The 26,253-nt window shown below is 35.6% G+C and overlaps 1 protein-coding gene across 3 annotated transcripts in view; it reads left to right on the forward strand.

The window, feature by feature from the left end:
• Positions 1 to 26,253, forward strand: part of Dym (dymeclin) — a 337,787-nt gene that overhangs the window by 116,798 nt on the left and 194,736 nt on the right. For all 3 annotated transcript variants that reach the window (XM_040273249.2, XM_005323076.5, XM_040273254.2), the window contains exons 9-10: positions 13,981 to 14,163; positions 18,378 to 18,556. In XM_040273249.2, the coding sequence (XP_040129183.2) occupies positions 13,981 to 14,163; positions 18,378 to 18,556 (362 nt within the window). The remainder of the gene's footprint in view (positions 1 to 13,980; positions 14,164 to 18,377; positions 18,557 to 26,253) is intronic.

Consider the following 26,253-nt stretch of genomic DNA (forward strand, 5'->3'; position numbering starts at 1 on the left):
TGGGACATCAGATAGGTGGAGAGTTGATTAAGTTGGTGTTTGCCAGCAAACATGATAGAGGAAAAGCAGAGTGAGGGAACAGGGAAGGAAAATACAGCAAATTGATCTAGTGCTGATCCACAGCATCCTAGCTGACTGAGAAAGGAAGCGAGGACACTGGGCGATGAACAATGAAAAGAATAGAAGGAATAATTGATTAGGTAAAAAGTCTGGTACTAAATGAAACGACCTAGTGGCTGGCAGGTGGTTTGTCAGAGAATACAAATTCAAAATTGTAGCGATTGTGTAGTGTTAGTAAAGAGGCTGTCCTGGCAGGATGTGTCCTGGTAGTAAAGGGTAGTTGACATAGAGTAGAAGACATCAGCAAGCAGATAAGGACGTAGTAGCCATATTGTTCAGTGATTTGTCTGGGTATGTTGAAAAATTTAAAATGAGCATGGGAGCAGTGTGGAGGGCGAGACAGTGAGCCAGGTACTCAGATTATCAGCAAATAGGTGGGAGGGATGAGTGAAGCAAGTAAAGTTGGTGAGGGAAGTCAGATGGGATGTTTCAGAGTGGCTGGGGTGTTTGAGGAGTGATGGTTTGAAAGCAGCCATGAACAGGCCTCTCTTTGAAACATGGGTTTTGGAGAGAACAAACAAATTGCTTCTTAAAAAGGCTTTTGGGAAGGAACTATCCTCAGGGGCGCACAGGTTTTTCTCAGTTCAAGGTCATTCAGGATGCTGAGGATGAAAAGTAGAGGGGGTTTTTCTGATGAAAGAGGTGAGTTCCAGAGGATGATCAGGGGGATTGGGCTGTGGAGAGCTGTGGGCTCTGGGTTAGTTCAGCAGGTACAGAGATGCTATGGCCCAAGCCCAGCTATGATGCTTTAGATCTTTCTGCGGATTGGAGTAAACAAGGATATAAGGCATATATGAAAATCTTGATGATCTTTTAGGGGGAGGTGAATAATCTGAAGGATTCAGAACTCTAGGAAGGGCTCTTAGATCTTGCTGGTTGGGTGTATCCTGGCAGGGAAAGATATCTTAAGATTGTGATCTTAGAGTTAATGCATTACTATATTCTGTAGAGTCATCCAGAGAACCCACAGCCACCTTGATTGATCATTTGAGGGGTAATTTAACAGATAATTATATCATAGATGCATTAGTCAAAGACTTTAACCAATATAAAACCCAATGGATCGTGTATCAGTAACAAGTGACCATTATCCCATGATGTCTGTGTCCATGTGTGTGCAAGGAATTTTGCAACACAAGCATAGCAGCCACACTTGGTAGGATTGCCTCTCTCTAATAAAATTTTCCCCAAATTTATGAAAAGCAAATATAATATACCACAACTCATTTAGTAAATTATTTGGTCAATATTAATCATAGTTTAAAATGAAAGTTACATTTTTGTGTGTCATTCATTTGTAAGAATATTAGAAAGTATTTGGATTTGTGGCCTGTTTATGGTCCTTCAGAACTGGACTGTGGAGCAGACAGTAATGCCCATCCAGCACAGCTGCCCTCGCCTGCCTTCTTGGACTTTGCAGCTCCAGCAAAAGGTCCAATTTGAGTTGACTAGCTTTGTCTGATCTCTGCTCCATCTTCAGATCTGTCCCCAACCTCCATGCCCGAGGTCACAGGCAGCCCTTTTTGGGGATGCTCTTGTGGAGTGCTGTAGCAGAGCTAGGTCTCTCTGTGCCCAAAGAACTTTGTAAACCTCTCCTTATGACATGTAAAATGGTATTCTTACCTGTTTCTTCTCTTAAAATTATATACCTTAAATATAGTGACAGTAATTTATTCATTGAAGAATCTGAGAAGACTTCCAAATTGACAATTTGGCAAATATTAAAGGAGTGAAGCATAAAGAAAGGGGCAAAATGCCTAGGTGAAATTGTTCCTCTGGGGAATCAAGAAACACTGCAGTGTCATGATGAGTGGAAGCTAGAAGAGCCAACAAATAAAAGAACAGAAACACAGTTGTGCTTTTCTTTTGGATCTAGGATTCTTGGAAGATGATGAAGAATGGGAGAGAAATCTGGATAAATGGTTTGAGGTTAGCTGCATTATAAACCAAAAATCCTATTCCCCGAAGCAAAAAGGTTGGGCATTGGCATTTGTATCCCAGGTACTGAAGATCTATTCTATGGCAAATTTCAGACTGATTACAAATTCCCAGCTGAGGCAGGGGCTCCCTTCATTATTTTGGAGTAGAAGAGACAATGAGGGAAGGCAGTGGTTGGTTGAGTGCATCCACTTGAGTATTAGAACAACAGGCATGCAGATCTGCATAGCTCTGTTTGATGAGTAAGGAGCTTAACTCTTTGAGCTTCAATTCCTTTATCTGTAAAACCATAGTGAGATTTAAATGATAATTTGGATCATCACTGAATGACAGATGTTGCTATTTTCCTTCTCCTTTACTTTTCTTTTTAACATTTCATTCCCCTTTCCTTGAGTATAGTGACCTTTAAACTTCATCGCTTATCTATCCTATCAATATAGCACTTTAAACAATCCCGATTTAAGGGAATGGATTTAAGAATTATGTAATACATTGTTATGCTAATATATACAAAAGACATCTATAAATTGGCATTTTTTAAAAGATAAGGTTAAATAAAAAGTTCAAAGTATTTAACATTGTGTTTATTAACAAATCTTTTTGATGTAAAATTATTAATTATCTAGGTTAAGTTTTAATATTTTGCTAATTACAATGGCTTCAAAGTGTCATTATTTAATGTCTCAAGAAGTATTTTATAGCCAGGTTCATTGTTAATAATGATGGATATAAATCTATATTTCAGAGAGTCTTTGTAATGGATGGGGGAGTAGTTTTCTTCAGAGATCTGACTCATATTTTCTTTGTTTTTAACTTGCAACATGACTAACAGAGTCTACACAGGTTGCAAATGGGTCAACTGCTGGTGTATGTGTGTGTGTGTGTGTGTCCTTGTTGTTTGCTTGTATTTTAGATCATTAATATATACTTTTAAATCTGTGATTTCTTTGCAAGAAAGTTTTAGAACAGTTGTATGCTTCCATTATTTTTAAATTGAGTTTATGACAGTTTGTTTATATATGTGCAGTACTGAGAATTGAACCCAGTGCCTCACACATGCTACGCCAGTGCTCTACCACTGAGCCTCAACCCCAGCCCAGTCAGTTAGTTTAGCTGAACCTAGGTAACATTGTAAGCACACTAAACCACAATGTATCACTATATGGAAAGAGAAAAGAATGAGCAAGTGCCTCTGTCCTCCCGGTTGCACAGCAGGGCTCCCATACTTCTCTCAGGAAACCTGGTGTATCACACATGACCATGACTTCCTGGAAGAAGGATTGAGTATCAGTCTGGGTGATGCATACTGCTAAAACTTAGCTTTTGCTAAGTTCTCAGATGAAATTGAGGTTTTTGATTCTCTCACTTGAGAGATGACTAGTGTCAGAATGTGTTTATTAACTTGTTTGCTGAGTTGAATTGACTGCTCAGGTTATTTTTTTTATTATTTCTTGAATACTTTAAGAGCATTCCTTTCTGCCATGTTCACTCTTACTTGCATATTTTACATTTAATGCATTCTTTCATTTGCTGACGGTTTTTTGTCTTGGGAACCTTCTGGAATCATTCATTTGAAATCCTCTTTTTCAAATATTTATGTGTGGCCTCTCATTTCAAAGATTCTGATTTCCCATTGCCTCCCAAGCTCTTGTCTATCCATGGAGATGACATTGCAGTTGCTGTGTTTAAGGCCTGGAACACTTTTCTTGATAACTGTGTCTTTCTTCTTGGTATTATTAATAACATCAGAGCTTTGGGAAGAAATTCTATCTTTCCTTGAATGTCACTTTCAACAAGGGAACAGTGCTTATGAATTCTCTTTCCTTTGGCCTATGGTAATCTTGCATGGAACCAATTCTTTTTCTAAAAATTTATTAGTTTACTTATTTATTCTGATTTATTATACATGAAAGCAGAATGTATTTTAGTTCATAATGCATTTCAGTTCATTTCAGTTCATATAAATGTATTCATTTGTGTACTATTTCTCTGGTTGTACACAAAGTAGAATCATAGTATTTGTGTCTTCATACATGTACCTAGGGTAATGATGTCCATCTCATTCCACCATCTTTCCTACACCCATGGCCCCTCCCTTCCCCTCCCTCCCCTTTGCCCTACCCAAAGTTCCTCTATTCCTCCAGTGCCCCCTCCCCAACCCCCATTATGGATCAGCATCCACTTATCAGCCTTTGGGTTTTTGGTATTGGTTTACTTCACTTAGCATGATATTCTCCAACTCTATCCATTTACCTGCAAATGCCATGATTTTATTCTCTTTTAGTGCTGAATAATATTCCATTGTGTTTATATACCACAGTTTCTTTATCCATTCATCTACTGAAGGGCATCTAGGTTGATTCCAAAATTTAGCTATTGTGATTGTGCTGCTATAAACATTGATGTGGCTGTGTCCCTGTTTTATGCAGTTTTTAAGTCCTTTAAGTATAAACTGAGGAGTGGGATAGCTGGGTTAAATGGTGGTTCCAAGTTTTCTAAGGGGAACCAATTGTTAATTACCATAAAAGTAGCATTTGGAGACCTAAGTAGAAAAACATGACAGTTACTGAAGGTAGGAGTAAATTACCTCTGCAGTCATTTGGTTTATATTTATGCCTTTGCAAGTGAAACTTACATGTTATTGTAAACAATTAGTCTAGGATTTTACTGTGTAGAAACTTTTATCTGTAGATTTCAAATTTGTCCTTTTTTGTTTACTAGTACTATTAAAATTAATGAGTTTATTTTGTATGTTTTTGATATGTGAAAATCACACATTAATCTAGGTTGTTTCTTACAAATCATATATGATTTAGATTTTAGTTTTGATTTTGTGAAGGGAATTTTATATGAATATTTTTACATAAGACAAAAATATCAGTCTGCAAAAATGCAAAATTAAAAAAATATTTATTTTCCTCCTATTTAATGTAATATCAAAAATTGGTTTGATCCTGTCTGGGGCACAAAGGAATTAAACCATGGTGAAGAAGGGAAGTACTGTCTCAGGGAACCCATATCTGGATGGTTTTGCAAGCCACAGATGTAGGACAGCCATGGGGAGAAGAGAAGTGTGTAGTAACAACAGATGCTCTAGACACAGCAAGGTCCTGTGGTGTTCACAGATGTGGCACACTACATGCAAAATTTCCTCGGCTGAAGGAGGAATAAATGGTTGCATTAGATTAAACCTGATTGACTTACGTTTCTCTTTCATCACCAACACACCAAAGTGTTATGTTCTGTTGGGGTACCTCATTGTTAATAGATATAAGGGTGGACCACTGTTGCCAGGTTAATGACTGTGTATCATGGGACAGTGCGTGTTTTGTCTCTTGTGGTTGTGTGTAATAGGCATTTCTTATCTGCAGTTTTGCTTTTCTGTGGTTTCAGTTACCTGCTATCAGTGGTGATCCAAAAATATTAAATGAAAATTTCTAGGAATAAAATATGTATGTTTTCTCCCCATAAGCTATCAGTTCTTTTTTTTTTTTTTGTAATGGTTGTACTAATTTATTTATTTTCTTTTTTTATTATCTTTTTTTTTTACTATCAGTTCTTTTATTGTCAAATTTTGTATCTTTTGAATAGCTTCTATTACAGTATATTCTTATAATTGTTCTATTTTATTAGTAGTGATTATTGCTTATTTCTTACTCTGCCTAATTCACAAACTCTATCATAGGCAGGCAGGTGTAGTTTAAAAAAAAAAAAAGTCTATACAAAGTTTGATCTACCTATGGTTTCAGGCTTCCACAGTGGGTCTTGGAAGGCACCCCATGGAAATGGGGCACTGCTCTACATTGTTAGATATTTAGTGGCTGATATTTACCAAACTTCAACATGTCTGCAACAACCATGATTTTGTTTTATGTAACTTGAATTCTAATACTTATTTCACTGTTTCAAAATTTTAAGCATATTATTTACTTTATCCTTATGTTAAGTGACAAAGTCCTTAAAATTTTTTGCTTTGGAGATGCTAATTGTATATCTTTCTAATATACATAACAATTATAGATTTTTAAAAAGTTTTTCTGTGCCACACTTAACCATCCTTCATATCACCAGTGGTTCTTTTACCAGTTTGGGAAAACTCTGTAGAGGATGACATTGGGACATAATGAATAAAGTTACTGGAAACGAGGAGAAGCTGTCTGTCCTGGGTGCTCAGTGCCCTTTCCTGTTTTGTAGAACATGATTAATTTGCTTATTTTTGCATATGTGTATGACATAGGATTTATCTCCAAGTACACAAAATTTCTTATTTGTTTCTTTTTATATTTTACATTTTAATATAGGTCCAGCTCATCTAAGGTTCTCATGAATGTTTATTTTAGGGATGTGAATAAAATGAGTTCTATTACCTCTCATTGTTTTTTATTTTTGAAAACAGGTATCAGTCATCATAATTACTGAATTATGTATATTTTAAAAACATTTAACAATTGTTCTGTTTTGTATTCTTAAAGGAATTAAACTTTAAAAAAGTTCCATATGGCTTATATTATGCAGATTATAAGTCAGAGATCCTGACAGATTTCGAACTACAAAGGTGGATAAGCTATTTTACTGTGCTATGAATTTAAAAAAAAAAAAACAGATTTCTTTGTTCCTTTATAATGTGTTTTCTCTCTCTTTCTCTCTTTTGAGATGGTCAAAGCATTCCTTTTAGGAGACAGAATGGGGGTAGTAATATGTTGTTTTGTTTTAGGAAAATTGAATTTGACTCAAAACTGTTTTAGGAACTAGCAATCACCAGATATTTCAAGAGTGATTTAAATGTAAACACATGTAAAAAGTGAAACTATTAGTGACCTTTTCCCCAATTTCCTAGCATTATATAGTCTGGCCTCAGTTCAAGATTCTGTATGTTACTGTTTTACATTTATTTTAAGCTGGCAAAAATAGTTGCTGTAAATTATACTTTCTTAACATAGAGTTGATTGTATAGAAAAGGAGGTGTTTGAGGACTGTGCTCTTTGATAAAGATAAAACATCAAGTATTTTTTTCCTCCGATGAAACCAACACTCCATTTCATGTAGAAAACATTGTTCTAAGAATTTGTTGTTATCTTTTTTCAAATTAAAATTTTTATTTCTTTTACTATACAATCACTGTAATGCCATGTGAGCATTATAGTGTACCCCACCATCATCTATCATCTTAAAAGGAATGCACACTGCTTTTTTCTTTTTCTTAGTGATAAACATTGTTACATAACTGTAACATACAGAAAAACAGAGGTAGTTTAGTTTTTAGTGCAATTAATAATTGTAAGTGAACATGTAGTCAGGTCAGATAATTTTAGCACTCCAGAAACTTTTCTCACACATTCTCCTAATTACTCTTCCCTCTCACCAGTGAAGAATCCACTATCTTGACTTCTAATGTTGTAGATAAGTTTTATCTGGCTGTGAACTTGATATTAATGGAATCATGTGCTATGTATTCTTTTGTGGTTGTCTTTATTTTTTAAATTTGAGATATTCATCCATATTTTTATGCAAAGTATAGTTTGTTCATTTTTATTGCAATGTATCATTTCGTTTTAAGACTATTTCATGCTTTGTTTATTCTTTGTATTACAATATGCATTTGGTTTGTTTCTAAATTTTGACTATTGTAGTAACAACACTCATACCTATCTTTGTATTAATCACCAGTGAATTGCTGGGTCCTAGTTTTGCATCATTCAACTTTAATAATTAAAATTATATAGTTTTGCTAATTATTTGCTCCTGTTTTATACACTTAATAGATTATGTGAGAGTTCCAGTTGCTCCACATCCATAGCAACACTTTTGGAGAGGAGGAAGATGGAGATAGATTTACTGAAATATAATTACAAACAGTAAAAACTTATCCTTGTGGAGGTAATAATGTACCTTGTAGTGTATAGTTCTGTTAGTTTTGCCAGAATATTCTTAACACCTTATCAACTTTTGCCTTTTAGTGTATAACACTCAGCAAAATCAAGGGTTCAAATCAAAGGTCTTATGGAAACATGATTAGTTTGTGTTCCCAGTGGGAGAATGGTGCACTAAAATATGCTGCTGTATTCTTCTCTTGGTACCAGCAATGTATGACACATATATCACATTAGTTTTCAGTGTCAGTAATTCTGTTGTGCCAATTATCTTTGTAATGATACTTGATCTTCTTCATATATTATTTGTTTAAAATATTTTGTGAGTTTGGGAGATATAAAACATTACTTCATAAACACTGGTTGAAAAGCATTAAATTGAGTGATATATTCCAGGGAATTTGGATATAAAAAATATGTGAAATTCTGCTGGAAAAATGTTAACTTTGTTGATATTCTGTGTCATATGCCTAGTTTTGTAACTGAGGGTTGGTTTTCTCTCACAAGTTACTAGTTCATTCCCTCTTACTTCATCTCCTCTAAGTGTATACATTTTCACTGTGTCTATGAACAGCCTTTTAAGTTGATCATTGTGTTCATTTTAGGATGATCATTATTTTGTTGAGATGGTTTACTTTTTTAAAAGATGGTTCTGATGCCTAATGCCATGAGCTAAGAGGAAGGCATAGTTTTTGTTTTTTGTGTTTTTTAAATTTTCCTCTTCCCTCCCCCTCTTCCCTACTGGGGCTCAAACCCAGGGCTTTGTGAATGCTTCTCTAGTGTTCTACCATTGAACTATACCCCCAGCTCCAAGAATAATTACTTTTTGCTTTATGTATTACAACAAATAACTGCTGTGGACCTTGAAGAATTTTTCTAAGCAAGAAAAAATAAGAAAAGAAGCGAAAGAAAAATTTTAAAAGGGAAGAAGTGAAATGACATTTTTGTTTGAACTGTATACATATAAAAACCCATCAAACAATGGTCAGTCCTCTTCACAAGTTTCTGAGCAATTTTTTTTTTCTTCATGGATCATTATATTTAGGTAACATCTCCTACCCCTCACCCCAGCAAACATACTGTAGTTCACTTGCTTATTTTTGTTATATGTCAGTGTTTCCTTTAGACTTTAAGCTACAGTGGGTAGAGCATGATTATCTTTGGTTCATCAGTTCAAATCCAGTTTCTTGCACTTTGCCCAATCTATAGCAGGTCCTGAATACACCATGAGTTGAATGTATGTATGTCAGTACACAGGCAGCTGGGGTATATTTAGAGATACGGAGTTTCATCTGTGTTTGGAGTATAGGTGATTCGGAAAATGAACTATAGAGAAGTTAAGTGATTGTCAAATATTTTTTTCCATGCAGATTTTCCTAACTAGTGGTAAATTTCTTCTGTATTTTGTCTATATCAGTGCTAAAGTCCTGATTGTGATATTGTGTTACAATTTTTTAAGATGTTACTGTTAGAGGAAATTGGGTAAAGGGTATACAGGATCCCTCTGTTTGTGAATCTGCAGTTGTATATATTTTTAATCTGCCCTCCTCATATTCTACCCAGGCTCTGTACAGTTGTCTTAAAATAAAAAGTTTTTAAAAATTATGGGCAGAAAATTTAAAATATTATTTGTAAAAAAAAACTCTGAGGAGTAATATTCTGGAATGTTATGATACAGAATTGCATTTATGATACATAATTTTCTTCAGGAAAGGTTGGGAAATGCAGCTTACATTGCTGAATCCCAGTGTGTATGTCCTTTATAAAAAGGAGGGCTTTGCCATTGTGTTTATCCTGGAACATGTTTACTAACTTTTTTGGTAAAACTGTCTTCCCTTATTATTTTTCTATACTTGTATAGGAAAAGCCCAGATGTTTTGAGAAATTTTTTTGGATTGTGGTGGCAACTAAAGTTGGTTCTTAGTTGTTAGAACCCTTTCTCCCTGTTGTACTAACTTCCTCAAAGTCAGAGTGGGAGGCTTTCCTTATTCGTATTTTTAGTTGTGGTGTAAAGCCCAACCCCAGCAGGCATTCCTAATCTGTTGACTGAATAGCCTCTTGTAGGTGTAGGTCGATATATCTCTAGTGGAATTTTCATCCATGGACAATAGGATAGCTGACCTATCATCTTAGTTTTCTCAAGTATGTAGATTGTTATAATATTATATCTTTAAAAATATATGAATATGACCATTTTACCAGATTTTTATAACTATTCTGATAATGTTAGTTATTTTTATGTGGTTCTGAAGGAATACTTAGTGTTTTGTAATATATTTGTTTGATGTAAGAAATTAATTTAGAAAGTAGCATGTTTACTAACATGGAAAAATAGTAATTTACCTCTGTTTCTTTAAGTCTTAAGAAAATATGATTGATTTTTTTGAGTTTTATTTAAAAATTTTTTTATAGTTGTAGATGGATAGAATTCCTTTATTTGTTTAGTTTTTTATGCCGTGCTAAGGATAGAACCCAGTGCCTCACACATTCTAGGCAAGCACTCTTCCACTGAGCTATAGTCCTAGCCCAAGTTCCATATTTTTTAAATGAGAGATCTCTTTTCCTTGATGATTATAATATTTATTAATGTTTCAGTTTGTCATTCTTGGTATTTTCATCACATTTTGAGTTTTAAGAATACATATCCTTGAGAACTTAAAAAAACAATAGAATCAACACTAGATTTATTTTTTTAGTTAATTTCAGTACATTTTTGTTTGAGTTAGATCAATTTTATTTCACAACTTATTTGGAATACCCAGGGGATATAATTAAATAACTTTGGGAACCATCCTTAATATAATTTTTGGAATAGAAGAAAATACACTGTAACTTTCGTTTACTTTTCTGGTGGAGTGTCCCCCCTGCCCCCAACAAGAAAGTACAGTTCCATTAAGATTCTTGGGTCATAGATCAGAGGCTTGGATCAACAAAAAGAAATGAACTTTTGGAAGAATTCTGATCCAATATCATGGGCCAGTTTAAACTACAATGTAAGCAATGGCAGGCAGCCTCATTCTCCCTATAAGGAAAGGCAACATTGCAGTTCATTAGAAAAGGAAAGTGTTTTTTCTTTTCTTTTTTGGTGTGTGTGTAGATAGGGGAGATTCCTCATGAAATGTTAGTTTATCTGACATTACTAAGCAGCTCTCAGTCCTCTTAGAAACAATCAAAAGGGAATGGGGGAAGGAAAGTGAAGTTGTGCTTAAGTAGAGTTAATATTTTGATTTGGGAATTTGTCCAGGGATAGTCAACTCTTGGTTCTCATACTAATGATAATGAGTAGCTGCAAAGAGAATACAAAAACAGGAATAAAAAAAAAACAATTTATTTTATCTTGGAGAGCATTTTGTGATTATTTTTGTTGTGGATTGAACTTCCTAATTGTGTTTTTCTTTACTTGCAATCCTGGAACACACAGTGATGGATATAAGGGGCAGACAGTCATGGAACAACCTCTAAGTAGAAGGAAATGACCTAAAAGCTTTTTTAAAAATATTACAGATAAACAACAAACCAATCCCAGTAATTAATACTTGGCTACTGGCTATACTTAAATAATTTTGATTTTCTTATTAAATTTCTTATTTCTTAACTGTTGTGGCCATTGTTTTGACTAAATGGGAATCTGTGATTTGTAGATATCAATTACTGATATTTTTTACTCAGATTTTCTTAATGAAAAGGAGGAAGTACACTACTTAACAGAAACATTTGTATCTTCCTCAATTATCTTAAAATCCTTCCTGCTTTAAAAAAAAACAAAAATCCTTGCTGAGCCTCAACTCTTCTTGTATCTCACTGAAGACTTATAGCAAATATGTCATTGGAAATTCCCTTCATATTCTTCTAGGGATCTCTGAAATTTGGTGGGGTAGGGAACTACAGTCTTCCCTCATAACACCTTGAGTTAGTAGTAAACCATTCCAGTGAATGATAGAAAAAGTCTGAGATTTGTATGCTCAAAATTCTGTAAGAAAGGATACATCGATAGGCTTTTTATGAGGTAGTTTAGATTGCATGAATTTAAAAACACACAGTATTAGAAAAGAACAAATTTTCACACTAAACTGTTTATAGTGTTAAAAAAAGGGAATAAAAAGTATCTGCCTGTGTCAGTTCAGGAGGAATAAAAATTATCAGTTGCTTATTTTGCTATGCAGTTTTTTTGATTACTTTCCAGAAACATTTAATTCCTTTGACAAAGGTGTTTTTCAAAAAATAACATCTGCCCACTGTAGTAAGTAATAAATACAGACATGTAAAATGATTCAAGTAAAATAACAAATCCATTGCCCCTCTTCTAGATAGAATGAGTGTTATATGTGTTGGTGATTTTTATTTTCCTCCAGAATTATCAGAAGTCCTTCCTCTCCTTCCTTCCCATCTTTTCTCTCTTCTTCTTCCCCTCTTTCCCCTGTCCACTCCCATTGGCTGTATCCCTAGTTCCAAAGTATATTATGTCACATTTTCTGGAGTTGTGCTTGCTATGCAAGTGGTCTACCTCTTGAGCTACTTCCCCAGCCTGAGGATATGCATTTTAAATTTTAATGAAGACTACCAAATTCTGTTTCACTTTGATCTCTTTCTGTTTACAATTTGAACTTTTGCCAATGCTGGGTGGTATAAGTCTTTTGAAAATCTTCTGTTTGCATAAAATTTTCTGTCACATAAATTCTTGTTCATATTTTGATGGCTAACATACTAAATTTTAGATTCAGTTGGAAGCAGATGTGACTTTTTTTTCAGTACTGTCTTTGTCCACAAACATGTTATGCCTTTACATTAATTTAGATCTTTTATGGCCTTCTGTCAAGTTTTGGGGTTGCTTTCCCGAAGGTCTTACTTATTTTAGTTTTATTCCTGAATAGTTTATTGTATTTTACTATTATGATTGGAATTAAATATATTCTTTTCTTTCTTTTATAATTTGAGGATTTGAACCCAGGGTCACTTTACCACTGATCTACATCCCCAGCATCTCGCCTCTCGAATTTCTTTAAATTTTGAGACAGGCCCTCATTACATTGCTGAGCCTGGTTTGAACTTGCAATCCTCTTGCTTTAGTGTCTTGAGCTGATGAGATTACCAGTGTGTGCCACCACACCTGGCTTGGAAAAATATATTTTCTAATTATTTATCACTATGTATAAAAAGGCTTTGATTTTTATCTTATTGCCATAGAACTGTGTCAAAATATTCTATTAGTTATAATAGTGTGTTAGTATTGCAATGTCAGTTGATTCTCTTTGATGTTCTAGAGCATCTTTACCCAATATAAATATAAGTCACATTTGTAAGTTTCTAGTAGTCTTATTAAAAAATAAAAAGAAACACGTGAAAGTAATTTTAATGATATACATTAACTCATTATATCCAAAATACATGTAAGCAGTATAACAAAGATAATATAGTAAGATATTTTACATTCTTCTTTTTCTGTATTAAATTGTCAGAATTCATTGTATATTTTATACCCACAGCATATTGCAATTTGAACTATATTTCACATGTTCCATAAATATAAGTGGCCAGGGGGTACTCTATTGGACAGTGCACTCTAAATCGACAATCATAATGTGTGCAAATAGTGAATATTTTTTTCCCTAACTTTTAAGAAGTCTTTTTTCCTTACCTTAATCTTGCTTGGAGTACCAGTAGTACAATGCTGATGCTGATGGTATTAATGGGACTAGTTCATGTGTTTATAGATTTGAGCACTGTGAATTATTGGTATCAAGTTGTACATGGAATTTTCTCATAATTATGCATATGCTTTCTTATGTAAAGAAGAATTTAGATAATTGTTAATTATCAATAATTAAGATTATTCTTAAATAATTATCTTTAACGGTTATCTATGTAGAGTTATGGAATTAGGAACTGATAGTCTTTAAAACATTTGAACAATAGAATTTTCAAATTATGAATTTGTTTTGCTCCTATAATAAAAAAGGTATTATTTCAAATTTTAAACATTAAAAAGTGTAGAATATTGTGCAGAAATGCATAAATTATTGATGACAGCAATCCTATGTGTTTTCTCTTCAAGCTGGACTCTGGACTGTGTTCACACTAGGAGGTGTGGGCAGCAAAGCGGCTGCCTCTCCAGAGCTTTCTTCCCCTCTGGCCAACCAGAGTCTCCTGCTTCTGCTGGTGCTGGCTAACCTGACAGATGCTCCAGATGCACCCAATCCCTACAGACAGGCCATTATGTCCTTTAAGAACACACAAGGTTTGTAATGTTTTTTTCTCTGAATATTCTTTCTAATGAGATTGTTGTTCACACCATATTGTTTATTGTCTTATAGATTTGGAGATGTATCAGTTTGTTATTTTCATATTGGTTAAAATTGAGAAAAACTTAGATTTTCCTGTCAATATTCTCAGGAAGGTCAAATGAATCTTAGAAGAGTGCTATGATCCTTTATATCCCTTTAAGTTTATATTTCTTTCAGAGATAACCAAACTAGCTTTGTTTAATTTGGCCAGCTTGTCCTCCTATTAGGGATACAGAATAATGACCTATGAAACCCAAATGGTAGGTTATCTTAAATTTTCATTTAAAGTCTATTCTAGTTAGAGTTTTATAGAACTAAAAATTAGATCAGAAATCAGCAAATATTAAGGAGCAGTAGCTTCACAAGGTCATCTGGTCTTTTCCTCTTAACTCTGCCGTTGCAATTGAAAAGCAACCATAGGTAACACAAGAAGGAACGAACTTGGCCACGTACCAGAAAATCTTTATTTCCAAAACAGATGGTGGGCTGTACTTCATTAACCCCTAAAGTAGAACATGAACAGATAGATATATTTTAAAATAGTAATCTCCTAACAAAAGGTAACATTCTGCAATTCTATAGTAGCTATATTATCAAGATGTATGCAATAGATATAGAAAATATGGTACATATACACAGTGGAGTTCTACTCAGCCATAAAGAAGAATAAAATTATGTCATTTGCTGGTAAATGGGTGGAACTGGAGAACATCATCCTAAGTAAAGTAAGCCAGAGGCAGAAAACCAGGGTGGAATGTTCTCCTTCCTATACAGATACTAGAGAGGAAAAGGAGGTAGAAAAGGAGGGGATTGATCTCTTGAAAACAGAAGAGAGAGCAGTATAGTAGAAGCAGGAGACTAATGGGGAGGGAGGAGGAGAGGGAAATGAGAAGAACTGGAGAATAAAGTTGACCAAATTATGCTATATGTATGCATAAATATATCACAGTGCATTCCAATTTTATATATAGCTATCATGTACCAATAAATAAGTAAATAGATGGAAGGAAGATAACAGAGTAGAGGAAGGGAATCAGAAGGGAGGAAGAGAAGGAGGGTGACAGCACTGGGGATTGAAATGGAGAAAACTGTTATATGCTTTTATGAATATGTCAAAATGAACCCCAGTAATAATGTAAAAATGTAATGTCCTAAAACAGAGATTCACCCAACATTCATGTATTTAAGTTGTGCAAAATGTACATACATTGGGTAGGAACATTAAGGCTTCTGATGCTCTGTGCTATGTCTTTCCAGACTATTCTAACATGCATTTTTAATAGTCAGTGGATTAGTGTATAAATTAGTTGTATCTTTGCCAATTCTGGTATTATTTGCAGAGTATCTTAGCCCATTTGTGCTGCTGTAATTAAATACCTGAGACTGGGTAATTTATAAAGGACAGAAATTTATTCTCACAGTTTTGGGAAGATCAAAGGCTCCAAAGGTTTAAGTTTGGTGAGGAACTGAAAACTGCTTCTAAGATGGTACTATGGATAATGTGTTCTCACATGGCAGAAGAGATGGAAGGACTTAAAGAAGCCAACTGGCTGTGTGGAATCTCTTTTATGAGAGCTTTAACCCCATTCACAAGGGAGGAGCATTTAAGACCTAACCACCTCCTATAGGGCTCCCCTCTTAACACAATTGTTTTGGAGTCTAAGCTTCAACACTAGAATTCACGCCAGTAACACAGCGCAATAGGGACTCAATAATAGTTTGATGAACAAATAATGAAACCTCATACATCTGGTAGTACTTTTCTGTTCCATTACTACACTCCTCTTCCTGGTGACAATGTGACTTAATGGTTAAGTAAACAAATTTTAGAGCCAAACAGACCTGGGTTCACACCTCACCTTGGACACTTTAGAATGTGACCAAGTATCAAGTGACCTTTGATATTTCACATAATTAGTACACCTCAATGATTTTGTCTATGAAATGAAGATGATGCCACCTAATAGCATTTATGTAAATACTAAGAAAAATAAAATTTTAAAATGATCAATTCAGATTTTACCACATGGATAATAATCTATTATCTTAAATATGGAAAAGCCAGGGCACCATGTAGTAGAATGAAGGCATTTATAGATGCCTTCCTCTCCTGTCCATGGTTTCTACTGCTGTTACTGTGGCTGCTCTGGCCAAATATTAGTAAGCATTTTGGTTTGAACTTTGCTTGAGATAGTCATTTTTTAGGAGACCATGTAGTACAGAGATTAAAAAATTGGCTTTATGGTTTTTTTTTTTCTTTTTTATTTCAATACCATTGCCCTTAATTGTAAAGCAGGGGTTATTATCTCTACTTCACATGATTTTTGTAAGAATTAACCGGGGTTTTACCATAGCACAAACTTACCACATTATTCCTGTTGTTATAGGAACCGATGTAATTATGAGGTTCATCTGGTTTTTACTCAAGGCTGACCTGAGAAAAGCTACTTATTCTCTCCAAGTCTTCATTTCATCCTTTGTCCAGCTGGTCAGATAAAGACATGGCTGTTGTTCACGTTGAGTAGGGGCTAGCAGGGGCTAGCAGGCAGAAAGCCGGCTGTGTGTTGGCTGGTAGCCCTTGCTACTGACGCTGTGGAGGCACTCAGTACCGTCAGCTGTGCTACAGCTCAGTGAACATGCTGCTCTGCTTCCACTTTAAAGAGGTTCAGAGTGTCCAGAGTCTTTTCCAGTGAGTCTTCTGCAATATTTGCATACTTACAGTAGAAGACAAACTTCTTTTTGCCATCCTTTGCAAGAATTCAGTCACACAAAGGCATTATTTTTATAAGTGTCAAAATGATAGTGTTAAGATTGAAAAAATAATCTATTATTTCAAATGTGGAAAAGCCAGGGCACCATGTAGTAGAAGTGAAGGCATTTATAGATGCCTTCCTTTCACAAACACAAAGTGCAGGAAGGAGAATCAGAGGTACAGGGCCACCAGGGTTTTTGGTGTTCAGACATAACTCTTTTCCACAAGAGCATGGCTTTCAGGAATGGTAAATGTTTTGCTTTATTGGTGGCAACTTTACTCTGTGTGTGTGTGTGTGTGTGTGTGTGTGTGTGTGTGTGTGTGTGTGTGTAATTGTAGTTGGACACAATATCTTTACTTTTTTTTTTACATGATGCTGAGGATCAAACCCAGCGCCTCGCATGTGCTAGATGAGAGCTCTACCACAACCCTAGCCCCTGCTTTCATGTTTTTAAGAGATTTTTGGTGCTTATTTTCAGCACACATGAAAGTGTCAGCTCTTTGTAGTGTCACATTCCCTTGTTTTATCTCAGGAGATTATGACTTTCTGTTGAACCTATCTTTATCTCCTAAATCTAACCTTCCTTCAGTTTCTACACAAATCCTGTGAACTATAGAAAAAGGACCATGTCTGTTTTAGAATATGAAGAATTTTCTCAGAGTAGACTATGATTTATGCTTTTTATCATTCCAGTGACCATTCTTTAAAAAAGAAGAAGAAATTTTTTAGCAGTTATGGTCAATTAGCTTTGTTCTCTTTTAAACAAAATGTTATAGAAATTTTCTAGTAGTTGTCTTAGGCTTGGTATGTTCTGTACATTAGAGAAACTAATGTTGAATGTGTTTTGATTTGGGTATTATTTTAAAACTTGCTAAATTATTTGTTGTTTTTCTATCCATATTTAGAAATGGGTTAATAACATTAGTGAATACTTCAGCCATGATTTATTTGTTTGCAGTAAATGCACTTAACTTCAAGGCAGGTTTTTTTGTAAACCCTATCTTATAAGAAGATTTCCTTTTTATATAGAAGCTGTATTATTTGGTTTTTAGATATTTTTATTTAGTATTGGTGCTTTTGTTTTGATGTCAAGGGATCTCAGTATCTTGGTTAAATGGTATTTATGGAAGGACCTTTTGCCCCATGGCACTGTTTAAATGCATGTTCTTAGCTGATTTAGTTCAGCTCTATTTATGGTAACAAAGTAACAGAGTCAAACTATGTAACTTATTTTAGTAAAGTTTAAAATATAATTTGAAATTTTGGCTCTGAAATGTAGGGATTTTACTTAAAGCTAAGAGAAATTGATTTGTATGCATTTTTTTCACAGTGCTTTTATTGTTTGTACAAAAAACATGGTCCAGAAAATACTCATGCACTGTTTTTTAAAAATCTGCTTGTTTTTTGTATTCTAGATAGCAGCCCTTTCCCCTCAACAATTCCACATGCCTTCCAGATTAACTTTAACAGTTTGTACACAGCCCTATGTGAACAGCAAACATCTGATCAAGCAACGCTCCTCTTGTACACACTGCTCCATCAGAATAGTAATGTCAGAACATACATGCTGGCTCGAACAGATATGGAAAATCTTGTAAGTATCATGCTAAACCTCCCACATTTTGTGTATTTTATAATATTTTGAAGAATAATTTCTTTTCCCAAGAGGGTAAGTATATTTGCCTGGTTGCCACACAGATTGATGGTTAACAAGTTGATAGGGAAAATGTCACTAGGCACAGGCAAAGGCCTGCATTGCTTCGGTGTGTGAGACTCCTCTCAGCAGTGGCCTCACAGAGCTGAGCACAGCCACATCCTCAGCTGGTGCCAGGCTTCCCAGTTCTTGGGGCCTTTAGCAGACACTCACTGCTCAGGATTCAGCCTGATTAAAGTCTTCTAAGAAGCATCCTCTGCAATTCTCAAGATTTTTATTTCTTCTTGGTCCCTTCCATCTGCTAGCTGCCTGCCCACCATGTTAGTGTAATTGGTCACAGTTGCAGCGTCTTCCTGAGGAGAATGGCTGAAAGGAAAGGTGATAGTGTTCTATCCTCATGAAGGCTTGGACTCTAGCTCTGTCTGAACACAGTTCCTGGCCTGTTATAGTTAGTTATTTTAAGGTACCTTACTGAACGTCTCCCAACTCAAGATACTTTACCATTGAGCCACATCCCTTGGTCCTTTTTAAAACATTTTTATTTTGAAACAGGATTTCATTAAGTTTTCCAGGCTGACCTCAAAATTGCAATCCTCCTGCTTCATCCTCCATAGTTGCTGGGATTACAGACTTGCACCACTGAACTCAGCTAGACATCTCTTTAATGAACAGTGTTTTTTCATTATGTGAATGAAATTGGTTCCACAATATTTATCTCTAGATATAAACTCCTATAAGCAATCATTGATTTCCATTATAACTAATGTGTAAGACATTAGCCATCTTACTAAGGTATGTTTGATGTCTTATCATATACAGATAACTGTGGACTGTTATTGTGCTTGTCCAATTTTATTGTTGTTAACATTCTTTAATCTATAAACTCTGATATTCAGATGGCAATGTATTAATGCATTCATAAAAAATGTGAACATTCCTGAAATAGCCTGCAGCTGGCTGAGAGCAACAGAATGTCCCCTCTTCCCCAGTTTTTACAGATTGATAAGAAATTTGGTGGCCATTTGTTTCAGTGTTAAAGTGCTATGTAAATACTGAAGAAACATGAGCTTTTGGAATTCACTGAGCATATTCTGCATCACAGTGACACTATGAACAGAAAGTGTGATGAAAGAACCTGTCTCCTCACGAGTGACGTGTGGAAAACATATTTTGTTTAAATAGCAAAATTGGGTGTAAAATTGTACTTCTCTGGAGTATGAACTTGTAAAGAGAAGGTTTGTTTCTCATAGATATGAATAAGCACAGAGACAAGTCTAAGCGGGTTGCATTCTAACAGAAATGTATTAAGCAGAAAGCCCAGGACATCACCGTTTCAGTGTTCTATGGTGAGGATACGAGTATGCAAGATGAGGCAGGGAGCTGCAGCTGTTTGTCCTTGACAACACACAGAGAATGCTGGCAGGGTTTTGTTCTGAGGTTTTTAGGGGGATGGAGTAGCCTTTGTTTTAGTTTTGTTTTTAATTTTCTTTCATAGATTACTTTGATAATTTTAAAATTTGTGTCCCCATGTGTCCTTTTGCCTTTCTTAGAAAACATGTTATCAGTTGGAATTTATTGAACTGAGGATTTTGCTATTGTTAACATTATTTAATTCTCTAGACTCTGATATTAAGAAGACAATGTTAGGAGGCTGGGGTTGTGGCTCAGTGGTAGAATGCCCGCCTAGCACGTGTGAGGCGCTGGGTTCCATCCTCAGCACCATATAAAAAGTAAATAAATAAAATAAAGGTATTATGTCCATTTAAAAAAAGAAGAAGAAGAAGACAATGTTAGGCATATCACAGTGTCTCTCAGAATACCTTGTAGTGTACAGGTGCTTGTGAGGCTGGAGGAACTCCTTCTCCCTACAATGTCAAGTGTAGACTGACTTGAGCTCTTTGTACTGGTGCTTTGACTTAATAGCTCTTTGACTTCTTTTAACTCAAGTACTCCTTAATCTGGTCTAACTTCTTGTGATGCATTTTTAAATTAGTATTTATTAGAATAACAATGCAATGACTTCTAAATTTCTTTTTGTATCTATGAATAGTGTTTTAGGCAGAATCCAAGTACCCAAATGTTAAGAATAGAATTAAAGAAGGGAAACTTTTTAGGAAAAAACCTATACTGATGTGATGTTTTTAAGATTTTATCATCACAAGCAAAGTAGTTTATCCATGAAAGTAGCTAGACATCTTAAATGTCACAATTCTATTAGTTGTAAGTAACAAACTTCTTTATGTCTGCCTTGAGTGAAAAGAAATGTTTTGGCACAAATGAAAAACTCATGAAGCTTTTTAGCTTCAGTCATGGCTAGATCTAGGGGCTAAACATTTCCATCCCTTGCCTCTGCTTTCCAAAGTAAATGCTTAAACAAGAAAGCCTTGGCCTTGTTGTCAGGCATACACTTTGAAATGGAGAGAGAGGGGACCATGTGTAGCTCAGAGCTCGTGTCTATATTATCATTTGTAAGCCAGAAGGAAGAAAATTTACATCTACTATTCATAAAAATTTCATGAAGTGCTCCAGAATTCCTTTTTTGGGCCATGTGCTCACTTCCTTGACCAATCACTATGGAATGGAGCCCTCTTTCTTAATAATTAGCCCTCTTAACCTTTAACAAAAGGATTTTGTTTGTTCTTTCTTTCTCTTTCCACATTTTTTTATTGGTGTATTATAGTAGTGCATATTGGTGGGATTTGTTGTTACATATGCATATAACAATATAATTTCCCAGTATTGTTCCCCCTTTCTCCCCTCTTTCCATCCTCTGGTCTTCTTCCTCTGCTGATCTCCCTTTAGTTTTCATAAGACACCCCTCACCCCCCGACCCCCACGCCTTTCTTTTTCTTTTACCTAACTTCCTCATATGAGAGAAAATATAGGACCCTTGACTTTGGCTTATTTCACATAATATAACATAATGGTCTTAAGTTCTATCCATTTTCCTGCAAATGACATAATTTTATTTTTCTTTATAGCTGAATAAATAATACTCCACCGTGTATATATGAAACAGTTTCTTCATCCATTCATCTGTTGATGGATACCTAGGCTGGTTCCATAGTTTGGCTGTTATGTATCATGCTGCTATAAACACGGATATGCATATATTACTATAGTTTGATGACATTAATTATTTGGGGTAAATACCAAAGAGTGGTATAGCTGGATTATATGGTGGTTCCATGCCTAGTCTTTTGAGAAACCTGCATACTGAGTTCCATTGTGGTTGTACTAATTTACATTTCCACCAACAGTATAGAAGTGTTTTTTTTCCCCCACATCCTCTCCAGCATTTATTATTGTTTGTATTCTTGACGACTGCCATTCTGACTGATGTGAAATAAAATCTCATTGTAGTTTTGATTTGCATTTCCCTGATTGCTAATGATATTGAAACTTTTTCATGTATTTATTGTTCATTTGTATTTCTTCTTTTGAGAAGTGCCTGCTTAGTTTATTTGCCCATTTAGTAATTGGGTTATTTGTTTTCTTGTATTTATATATTCTGTATATTAATCCCATGTCAGAAGAACAGCTAGCAAAGATATTTCCCCATTCTATTCTGTAGATTCTCTCTTCACATTCCTAGTTTTTTCTTTTACTGTTCAGAAGCTTTTATTTATTTATTTTTCTTTCATGTCCATCTGTGTGGATTTTTTAAATTTATTTTTATTTTTTATTGTTGGTTGTTCAAAACATTACATAGTTCTTGATATATCATATTTCACACTTTGATTCAAGTGGGTTATGAACTCCCATTTTTACCCGATATACAGATTGCAGAATCACATCAGTTACACTTCCATTGATTTACATATTGCCATACTAGTGTCTGTTGTATTCTGCTGCCTTTCCTATCCTCTACTATCCCCTCTCCCCTCCCCTCCCCTCTTCTCTCTCTACCCCCTCTACTGTAATTGTTCAGAAGCTTTTAAATTTAATGTTGTCCTGTTTATTAACTCTTGGCATGATTTCTTTAGCTTTAGGGGTCATATTGAGAAAGTCATTGTCTGTGCCTATACTTTGGAGTGTTGATCCTATCTTTTCTTCTAGGGGTTGATTGTTTCTGTTCTAATTCCTAAGTGTTTGATCCATTTTGGGTTGGTTTTTGTGCATGTTGAGAGATAAGGGTCTAATATCATTCTTCTACATATGGATAATCAGTTTTCTTAACACCATTTGTCAAGGATCAAATGACTGTAGATGTGTGTGTTTGTCTCTGTTTCTTATATTCTGTACCATCTATATGTCTGTTTTTGTGCCAGTACCATGCAATTTTTGTTACTATAACTCTGTAGTATAATTGAAAGTCAGGTATTGTGATGACTCTGGTATTGCTTTTTTTGGTTTAAAATTGCTTTGTATTCTGGGTCTTTTATTCTGCCAAATGAATTTTAGGATTTTTTTTCTAGTTATGTGAAGAATGTCATTGGTATTTTAATGGGTATTGCATTGAATCTGTATATTGCTTTTGGTAGTAAGAACACTTTAACAATATTAATTCTGCCTCTCCCTGAACATGGGAGGTCTTTCCATTCTCTTGAGTTTTTCTTTCATATCTTTCTTCAATGTACAAGAGGATTTCTTAAAAGGGATTCTGGACAAATAAGATATACTCACTGGAACATTGCATTATTTGTAACTTCTTTAATTAGGTGATTATGAGTTAGTTACCATTTAAATTTCTGTTTAGTTCATCAGTCAGGTAGAGATTTTGTGGACATTTCCCTTAAGCCTCCACCAGTCTTATGTTCTTGGATCAGGCCTTGAACCTGCATATATACTGTACATGTGGAAGTCATGTCATATTTATAGCTTACAAGCTTAAAACTTTACTGAAGAGACACATAGAAAATGAGATTGGTATTTACTGGTGACATGAAGTCTCTATGTCATGAATTATCAAAACAAGTTACATAAGGATTTTTATATCTTCTTCTGGATAGCTGTTTTTTATCTTCTGAGTATGATTTTTGCCGGGTTTCATTGGCAACTAAAACACTCGGGTAAACTGGGCTAACTGGGCTGCACAAAATAAACACACAAAAGACACAAATACCTTTTTCTTTGAGGTTGCTCTGAGGGCTCCTCTGACCTTAAGGGTCCTCAGGAGGAGAGAGAGAGCATGTGCTGACCCCTTTTATTGAGGAGAAGCTATTCAAATGAGGCAAAGGGTCAGGTTTCAAGGGGCTGAGTCATCTTCATGATGTCCACTGTCAGCAGGTTGACTGACACCTGGGTAGGACACACCCAAGGGCACAGTAAGAGAAGGGGACACACACAAGGCACTTCCATGGAAGATTCTATCCTAAACAGGGCAAGGGGTTATATTACAAAGGAACAGGTGAGCATAGCTTCACCCATGGGGCTGTAGGAAGACCTGCCCGGGGAACAAAGACACAGTCACTTGAACCTAGAAGAGCGGGGCAGTTTAGCAGCATGGGTGCTTGACACCACATTGACCAACTTGGGAGTTAACTCAGTCACGGGCGAGGTGGTCTCCCACAGATTTATTTATTTACTTATTTATTTTGTACTGGGAATTGAACCCAGAGTTGCTTAACTACTGGGACTCATCCCTGGCCTTTTTAAAAATCTTTTTTATTTCTTATTTTGAGACTTGATCTTGCTAAATTGTTAAGGCAAAAAATATGTCCTTTTCATGACTATGTTTCTTGAGGCTGACTTTGAACTTGCAATCCTCTTGTCTTAACTTCTTGAACCAGCTTCTGAGTGTGATTTGTACATAAAAATAAAAATGGTCAGATATCCTATTTGTTTAGTCTAGCCTGCACCCTGCACAGGCGATGGAAATGGGGTTCCTCTCAGTAAAATGGGCTGGCTGAGAAATAAAAGCTAAGAAAAATGGAACAATAATAAAACCACAGGACACAGAAATAAATTTGAAAAATCGTGGGCAGGACAGGCAAGTCAATCATATGAATCCAGCTTCTATATTAAAAGGCAAAATGGTGCCCACACCTGCTTAATTTATATTGGGGAACATCAAAGGCCTTCCATAGAATGTTCTTCTCCAAAAAAGGTTAAAGGTAGGCTATCCAGTTCCCAACGGGTTATGCCCATCTCTAGAGCAACCCTAAGAGATCTTCCTAGCACAGTGAAGATAAAGGTCATGTGCCTTGGGCAATCTCTTGCCAGGGAGAGCCACAGATAGTTCCCAAGGTTAGACCTAAAATCTCCCTGTTTTTTTTTTTTTTGTTTGTTTGTTTTTGTTTTTCTTTTGATACTTGGGATAAAACTTAGGGGGCACTTCACCACTGAGCCACATCCCCAGCCCTATTTTTTGTATTTTATTTATGATAGAGTCTCAGTGAGTTGCTTAGCACCACACTTTTGCTGAGGCTGGCTTTGTACTTGCCATCTTCCTGCCTCAGCCTCCTGAGCCACTGGAATTGCAGGTGTGCACCACCATACCCAGCATGTTTAGCTCTTTTTATGACTGTGTTTCTTGAAAGCCTTGGGACATGTTTTGTGCCTTAACTTCTTTACTTAGTGTTCCCTTTTCAGCTTGTTATGCTCCGCTTCTGTTCCCACGGCTCTGTTGTCAGTAGCTGCTTGTTGCTAAACCCGGTGGGCATGTTTCATCACTCCTTTATTTGAGCATTCTGCTACATTTGACAGTGTTCACCTCTATTCTTAAGATACCCAACCTCCATATGTTAATCCATTCTGGCTGCTGTCACAGAAATATTGCAGAGTGGATGCTTAAACAAGAGAAATTTATTTCTCATAATTTTATAGGTTGAAAATTCTAAGATAAAAGTGCTGTCAACTCCCTGTCTGGTGAGGGCCTGCTTCTTGGTGTGTATATGACTGTATACTTGCTTGTGTTCTTATTTGGTGAAGGGCTTAGAGGGAGAGGAAGCAAGCTGTGTCCTATCATGAGAGTTCCACCTTCTTACCTAATCACCTCCCAGACTTCACCTCTTAATACCATCCCATTGGGGTTAGAGTTTCAACCTGTGAATTCTGGGGAGTAGAAACATGCTGTCTATCCACCTACACACACTCTTATCTTTCCGACCCTTGTTCTTTGCTGGTATTCTACCTCTGTGCCTTTTGCTTTTCTGTTTTATGTGTTATTCTTTTCTTAGCTCTCAAATGTGCCCTGCGGAAGAGTTTTCTCCTAATTTTCCCCCCTTCTTTGTTCTTCTCCCTCAAACATCTAGTGAATTCCATTGTGTTGTCATTTATACGTGTTTTTTAATGATGTTATTGTATTTTTTATACCTTTATTTTATTTGTTTATATTTATGTGTGCTGATGATCAAACCCAAGCTTCACACATGCTAAGCAAGGGCTCTACCGCTGAGCTACAGCCCCAGTCCCTGTATGTGCACAGCTTTTGAGTTCTGTATTTACATTCCTCATTGCCTATGTCTTAAATCTGTGTTCCCACTTGCCCCAGACATTCCCTAGTGGCTTCATCATAGATACCTTGTCCCAAACATGTGAAAGTTGCGCTCATTATCTTCCCAGGACCTGTTCTTCCTTCTCTTACTCCTGTGTTCTTTATCACATTGATGAGCCATCCATATAGTTCGTGAAAGATAGATGCTTTGATCCTTCTGTTTTTTTCCCTCCACATTCAAAGAAGTCCTTTTGATTTC

This window comes from Ictidomys tridecemlineatus, chromosome 13 (assembly GCF_052094955.1).
Source record: "Ictidomys tridecemlineatus isolate mIctTri1 chromosome 13, mIctTri1.hap1, whole genome shotgun sequence".
Lineage (NCBI taxonomy): Eukaryota > Metazoa > Chordata > Mammalia > Rodentia > Sciuridae > Ictidomys > Ictidomys tridecemlineatus.